The sequence below is a fragment of the Austrofundulus limnaeus genome, unplaced genomic scaffold (genome assembly GCF_001266775.1).
Source record: "Austrofundulus limnaeus strain Quisiro unplaced genomic scaffold, Austrofundulus_limnaeus-1.0 Scaffold153, whole genome shotgun sequence".
NCBI classification, from domain to species: domain Eukaryota; kingdom Metazoa; phylum Chordata; class Actinopteri; order Cyprinodontiformes; family Rivulidae; genus Austrofundulus; species Austrofundulus limnaeus.
Genome location: NW_013952555.1, coordinates 614,140 through 621,988, shown reverse-complemented (window position 1 = coordinate 621,988; position 7,849 = coordinate 614,140). Strand labels below are relative to the sequence as shown.

The 7,849-nt window shown below is 39.0% G+C and overlaps 1 protein-coding gene across 1 annotated transcript in view; it reads right to left on the bottom strand.

Annotated features, from left to right (window-relative positions):
- Nucleotides 1-1,262: 1,262 nt before the first annotated feature.
- hapln4 (hyaluronan and proteoglycan link protein 4) overlaps nt 1,263-7,849 on the bottom strand; it is a 19,288-nt gene continuing 12,701 nt past the window's right edge. The window contains exon 7 of the mRNA XM_014016765.1: nt 1,263-2,707. Within this exon, the coding sequence (XP_013872219.1) occupies nt 2,316-2,707 (392 nt within the window). The 3' untranslated portion in view covers nt 1,263-2,315. The remainder of the gene's footprint in view (nt 2,708-7,849) is intronic.

Sequence of the window (7,849 nt, the reverse complement as noted above, 5' to 3'; positions counted from 1 at the left end):
CAGCTGGATAGAACAGGTGGAATTTACGCAGCTCATTTACACACTTTTCCTGAAGATAGAAGAGTTTGTTGAATCTGACGTGACATGTTCGTAAGAACCCTTTGTACGAACAAAAGTAGGAGAAATTTAGGATAAGAATATGAACACGTTCTTGCATGAGGCCCATTGTCTTTAGAGCCATCATGATAATTGGGACATCATTAAGATTTTTGGAAGGGGAAAATCTGGTCAAAGATCAGCATAATTGTTGTATTTTGCTGTGTGAACTAGGCTTTAGATTGTCTTGAAAATTTTATAACTTGAATACAAACATCACTTAACAGAATTGCTCCTTCAAAAAAAGACAGTGATCAGTCAGTTTTCAGTTTTATGTAGTTGTTTTATCAAAACAGGCAGAAGCTTAAAAGAAAATGGTGCTTCCGTAACTTGGGAGGCTTTTATTTAACCAGGAGACAACCTGCCAACATACAAGAAAGCCCTTTGTAAAATTATAACTTCAAAGTACTCATCTTTGATATAGAACAAAAACAAGGTTTCTTTTTAGTACTGTAGTTAGATGAATGAAAAGTCCCATGTCTGTTCAGTCATGTAAGTAACGAAGTGATTGTTATAATCTGTGTTTATTTCCTAAGTTTTTGTGTTTCAGTGTTCCCCTGTGTTTCTTTGCCCTGCAGCAAAGCACAGGATACATTCTTAATTGTTACGCTGATGATACTCAGTTATATTTATCCATAAAATATGATAAATCCAATTAGTTTATTGGATTGCACGCTTCTCATAAAAACCTGGATTACTCCTAATTTTCTGCTTCTAAACTTAGACAAGACAAAGATTGTAGTTATGGACCTGACAATCTTAGAAATAAATGTTCCTTTCCACTGTTGCAATGTGCTGCACTGGATGGGAGATTGAAGTGAATACAATACATAGAAGTGAAATCTGTGCAATCTGCTGCTTCTTTAACTTGTCAGACGTACGAATGTTTGTACACAATGCCCTGTGACTTGTGTTATGAATTGGCACTTTATAAATAAACTGAACTAAATATTAATTGAATTTAAGCTCAGTAGCTGCAAGCTCAGGAGTTGCTACTTGTTTCTATATTTGTCACCAAAATTAAGACATAAGACTTTCCCCTTTTCTATGAGTCAATTTTGTTTGAGTAATCAATTTTTCCAACATTTTATTTTCTACTCAGTCATCCATCAGTATTTAGTTATAAATGTTGCTTTCTCAAATAGACACACTATTTTACTCTGCAATGTTTTTTACCCAGTTCCTTTATTCGTTTTTTTACACAGTGCATTTGCTCATGTACTATAACAAAAAAAATCCCCCTTCTTTGCTGGCTGTCTACAGTCTCCTCCACCAGTTCTCACTTACTATCACATACTATGACACCACTCACCTTCTACCTTCTAGCAATGACACCCGTCAGAACAACATCCAAGATACCAGTAAAATAACTCTTGGACAATAATCGTAAATAAATCATATTGTGCAAATAGCTCTGAGTCATTGTTGTATATTTATGCAAAATATAAACATATGAATCTCTAGGTTGAAATGCAAACATATTCAATAAAATAAAGAGAAGCCAAAAAGCTAAGAAACCTTGGAAGTGCATTACCTGAGGTCAATTATAGTTTTGTACTTTTGCAGAATCAGCCTGACCATCTACTCTAAGCCAAACAATGCATTGCATGCCTGAGTTTAAATTCTAACTTTAGGGTTTTTGAATTTAACGTGCAAATACTTTAGAGCTGGTGCAATATTTATCTAGTACAGCTCTGATGATAACATTTCACAGTTCTAACTTGTGGTAAAAATGGAAGTTATTAACCAAATGTAAAACTCAGGTAGTCAAGCTCAGAACTTACAAGGCAACTTGGATTTCTCTAGTCAGTCTGGCAGATCTTTTGTTCTTTTACCTTCCAACAGACTTTGAAGCTCAGGACTCACAGCAGGCCTGAGATGTAAGTCACACACGTAAACGAGAGTATTCAAAGCATGGTGCTTGTTTTGGTATTACCTCATTAATGATTAGGCTGCCATTTTTCTCAATGCTTTCCAGAAGACAGATCGTTCTGACACACTCCTTAAGATGATTGACTGACTGAAGACAAAAGGAAAATCAGCCTAATAAAGACATTAGCCTTAATTTTACACAGCTTTGCTTCCCCTTGGCAAATCAGCAGATGAGTACATCAAATCTGTGGGTGTTTGGATTTAAAAGTAATAAAGAGAAGCTGGCTGCAAGGCAACAGTTAAATAATCTAAAATTGTCTCCCTCTCCAGCTGTTAGTCTTTTTGATTTAAATAACATTTGTGTTATTTACAGAGAGGTTGTTGCTGCTCTTCCACTTTGGCCAAATTTTCTTCGAAGTTTTGGAAACTTTCAAACCACCTGCTGTTTTGTCTGTGCTCTTGTGGAAACAGTAGACCCCGTAGAGACGGAACTTTTTATCGGGGAAGCCCAAGTGTCGGACTCCTGGCTGTGATCCTCCACAACGAGAGCGAGGGTTGACAATTGGGTACCGAATGCTTCCGTCCTCCAGCCAGCCAGCCTCACAGCGGTCCAGAAGCTGAAACTTCCAGGCTGCGTACAGCTGACCCACTTTGGCCACCATCGAACCGTCTCGAATGCATGCCTTTGTCGCTTCTGCAAAGTTCACTTTCTTGAAACGTTTGAGGAAATACACTCTACCTAAAGAGAGAATAAGAATGATGTATTAGCATGGAACAAATGATGATCAATCTTAATCAATCTTGAGAAACATATAGATGTTTAAAGAAGATGAGCTAATATAGGAGCTGGGAGTCATCTACATCAGTGATAACCAACCTGCAAAGATGTGGAATATTGTTAATCTTAACCCAATTGAACATTTCACTTTTTAAAGACTAAACTGCTGACAGAAAGGCCGACAAACAATCAGCAGCTGCAAACTGCTGCGGTAAATGCCTGGCAGAGCATTAAAAAGGAGGAAACACAGCGTCTGGTGATGTCTTTGAGTTCAAGACTTCACGCAGTCATTGCCAACAAGGGGTTTATCAACTGGCTATGTTCACGCAGCAGGTCCTAATGATCAATTCCGATTTTTTGAAAAAAATCTGATATTTTTGGTGTGAACGTTCACATTACATTTTTAATGCGACCTGCATCGAACTTCAGCGTGAACTCTCCATGGCACTAATGTGAAAAACATGCGCAGCAAAAGACGTGACGTCTCATTCAGCTTGTTTGTTTACAGAGTTAGCATGGATGCTATTTTTAGCATGTCAAATCTGAAGTTGTTGTTCAATCGATTAAATAATTATCTGACATGCTTGTTTAGTTCAGTGTTTATATCTGAACCTGCCTCTGGCTGGATGCTCCAGTGAAGCATTTTATTTTTGGAATGAAACAACGAGCTGGAAATAAAGTTTCAACTGAGTAACTTTAGGATCGATATGCCCCACGACTGAGGCTGGACGTTACTATCTACAGTGGAGTGTGAAAATTTGGGTAGCCTTGTTAATTTTTCTGATTTATCTTTATAAATCATTGATTGTTTGGATTAAAAAATCTGTTAAATATATCATATAGGCGACAAACACAGTGATATTTGAGAAGTGAAATGAAGTTTATATGATTTACAGAAAGTATGCAATAATTGGTTAAACAAAATTAGGCAGGTGCATAAATTTGGGCGCAAAAAAATTTAACTCAATATTTAGTAGATCCTCCTTTCACAGAAATAAAATTCTCTACATGCTTCCTACAGCTTTTAATGAGAGTCTGGATTGTGGCTGAAGGTATTTTAGACCATTCTTCTTTACAAAACATCTCTAGTTCATTCAGGTTTGATGGTTTCCAGCATGGACAGCTCTCTTTAAGTGACACCACAGATTTTCAATAATATTCAGATCTGGGCATTCTGGAATGGCCATCTCAGGATGTCCGTTCCAGAACGTTGTACTTGTTCCTCTGCATGAATGCCTCGGTAGATTTTGAGCAGTGTTTAGGGTGGTTGTCTTGTTGGAAGATCCAGCCCCGGCGGAGCTTCAGCTTTGTCACAGATTCCTGGACATTGGTCTCCAGATCTACTGATATTGGTTGGAATCCATACGTCCTTCAACTTTAACAACATTCCCAGTCCCTGTACTGGCCACACAGCCCCACAGCATGATGGAACCACAGCCAAATGTTACTGTAGGTAGCAGGTGTTTTTCTTGGAGTGCTGTGTTCTTTTTTCTCCATGCATAACAGTCCTTGTTCTGCCCAAATAACTATTTTAGTTTCATCAGTCCACAGCACCTTATTCCTAAATGGAGCTGGCTTGTCCAAATGTGCTTTAGCAWACCTCAAGCAGCTCTGTTTGTGATGTGGGCGGAGAAAAGGCTTCCTCTGCATCACTCTCACATACAGCATCTCCTTGTGTAAAGTGTGCTGAATAGTTGAATGATGCACAGTGACTCCATCAGCAGCAAGATGATGTTGTAGGTCTTTGGTGCTGGCCTGTGGGTTGACTCTGACTGTTCTCAACATCCTTCACTTCTGTTTATTCCAGATTTGTCTTGGTCTGCCACTTGGAGCCTACACTTGAACTGTGCCTGTGGTCCTCCATTTTCTCACAGTTTGTCACAGTGGAGACTGAAAACTGAAATCTCTGAGACAGCTTTCTGTATCCTTCCCCTTAACCATGATGGTGAACAATCTTTGTTTTCAGTTCATTTGAAAGTTGTTGAGACTCCCATGCTGCCATGCAAAGAGGAGAAAAACTTACAATTGCCCTCCTTAAATACGTCCTGATGCATCTCAGTAATCCAGGTAAAAAAATCAAAAGGAAAAAAATTGTATAGGTCCTCTGGACGGGCTCTTCTTTAATGAAACGTTTCGTCTCTCTTCCAAGAGACTTCTTCAGTCTGAGAGTTTCAGGCAAAATTCAGGCTTTTGAGTCCTGCCTCCAGGTGACTGATACTCACATCACATGGCTATCATTCACACCTAATTAATACCTATTGTTAACAGGGGGTGGAGTGATACTGCCAATGGCAGCGCTGTAGGAGGGGGACAGCTGAAAACGGAGGCCTCCACCTCTGTTTAATGATGGAAGGTCTTTCTTCACAAAAATGGCTTCTTTTACTCCTCTCTCAAACCAACGTTCCTCTCTATCAAGAATGAGAACATCCTCATCTCTGAAAAAGTGACCGCTGGCCTCTAAATGAGTGAAAACTGCAGAGTTCTGGCCATTAGATGTAGCTCGTCTGTGTTGGGACATTCTTTTGAACAGTGGCTGCTTTGTTTCCCCGATGTATAACTGGTCGCAGTYCTCCTGGCACTTAACAGCATATACAATATTGCTCTGTTTGTGCCGGGGCACCGGATCTTTGGGGTGAACCAGCCTTTGCCGTAATGTGTTGTGGGGTTTTAAAGCTACTGGGACATCATGTTTAGAAAATAAACGTCTCAGTTTCTCCAAAACACCTGCAACATACGGAATAACCACTGGTTTGGGTCTGGGTTTGGGGTCTTCATTTTCACCTGAAGGTTGCATGGAATCCTGTCTGTGTTTCCTGTCTGCTTTCAGGAAAGCCCAGTCAGGATAACCACACTGCTCCAGGGCCTGTCGTGTGTGTGATTTCTCTTTCTGCCTGGCTCCTGGGTTTTCCTCCTTAAACACCCTTTCTTATAATTGGAGTCACCTGTGTGTGGAGGTCAAGGGTCACTGAACTTACCAAACCAAATTTAAGTTCCAATAATTAGTTCTAAAGGTTTTGAAAACAATAAAATGACAACAGTGCCCAAATTTTCCTGCCTAATTTTGTTCAACCAATTATTGCACACTATCTGTAAATCATTTATACTTCATTTCACTTCTCAAATATCACTGTTTGTCCCCCGTATGATATATTTAACTGATTTTTTTAATCCAAATAATCAATGATTTATAAAGGTAAATCAGGAAAATTAACAAGGTTGCCCAAACTTTCGCACCCTACTGTACATGGAAAATCCAAAGTAAAAAGACAAGCAACTGGACTTGAGTTTTGGAGCTGTAAACACATGGATCTACAGATTTAAACAGTGTAACTCGAGTGTGTTATCAGTCTTTTACCCCCACCTCAATGATGATAATTTCAAATAGAATGTGACATGAGCTTTCACACTGCAGTCACTTTGAAAGCATCAGAAATACAGTATATCCTATTTAGAACCACATACTGAAACAGCCTGGGTCTGATTTCAAAAAATCTGATTTGTTGTGTTTAGACTGTCATAAGAAAATCAGATATGGGTTGCATGGGGCAAAAAAATTGGATTTGAGTCGCATTTACCTGCAGTGTGAACGAAGCTAAGTGTTAGAAATGAACATTTCATTTATAATTGTTTAATTTGTCCAGTTACTCTTGAGCCCATGAAACAGATATAATGTTAGCATGTTAGCCCATGCTGAAAGTTGGTGTGGAGCACAATAAAATGCAAAAACAAGGGAATAGGACACCACTCTCATTATTTTATATTTTATGTTATGTAGCAGAACAAAGCACAAAATGTTATTTACATGTAGTTGTCAGACAGAAACTCATTTAAAAGAGGTGCAGAATTAATTTTGATCAGGCAAATTTTAGGACAACCTGCCGCATTTGGCACTGTCTTTGTTGATGCAGACCAGGGTCCTTATGTATGGAAAGAATTAGAAGCGGTGTGGAAAATGCTACCAGCAGTCATCATTAATGTGCCTTTATTACTGTGTTTACAGAATAAAGTCCCCTTGCACCTCAATACACTGGCAGTAGTTATTTCTTATTAACCAAGTGTGTAACGTTGGTTCCCCTTTGACCTAGAAAGTAAGGATGGGTCAAGAAAATTGATGGATGAATTTTGGTGTGGCAGTCACTGAGAGTTATCCACAATCCATACATATTCCAAACCCTTACAGATCATGTGGGATCTTTGATTAAAATGTTTGGTGGTGAGTTATATGCATTTCCTCAAGAAATGCTATTTTTATTTAAAATGAAACAAACAGAACTAAATGACTCAGCCCCCTGTGAGCAAAAGGTGTGAATCAGGGCCCCAACGATAACCAGCACAAAGAGGGAAAAAAGACAAAAACAAGGGGACGTTGAGCCCGGCCTGCACTCACTACATACACATAACACAACACCTAATGGTGCGTTCCAGTAGCACTGGGAAGTGGTAATTTCGTTGCTCCAACTCGTAAATTGAAACTGGAACGCCCCGCCCCAGTGGTACGTTCCACTTGTGAACTGGTAGCGACTGCGACTACCCCTACTTTGATTTTCAAGATGGCGTCAGCTCACAGCTTTGGTAAGTACACTCCGTAACTTTTACTATTTGTAAAAGTTCTAAATGGAGTTACGAATATTTAACACCACGCACAACTTGGGCGTCAAATTATACATCCGCAACACATTAAGAAACATGTTTAGTTGCATGGTATACGGTGTATAGCTCAGTTCTACTCATTGTTTATGTGTGTACCAGCGGCAGCGACATGGTAAACTCGTTTTCTTGCGAACCTTTCCTGTACAGCAGATGCAAAAGTAACATTTCGTGATACATTTTGTTTTAAATAATGTTTTGTTTTCCTTCATTGWATTAAATGCAATGGCTGCTTATTTTTAATGCAACCCAGACCTACATAGATATTATTTGTTAAATTGCCTGTAAATCACATGGTCAAATAAGTTTCTTTGGATTTCAAAGCCCTGTGTGTAACACTATCTCCTTGTTTTTAATATATTACTTGATAAGGCTGTTGCCTGTTCATTTGTGTAATAACTACTGTATGTGTGTGTGTGTGTGTGTGTGTGTGTGTGTGTGTGTGTGTGTGTGTGT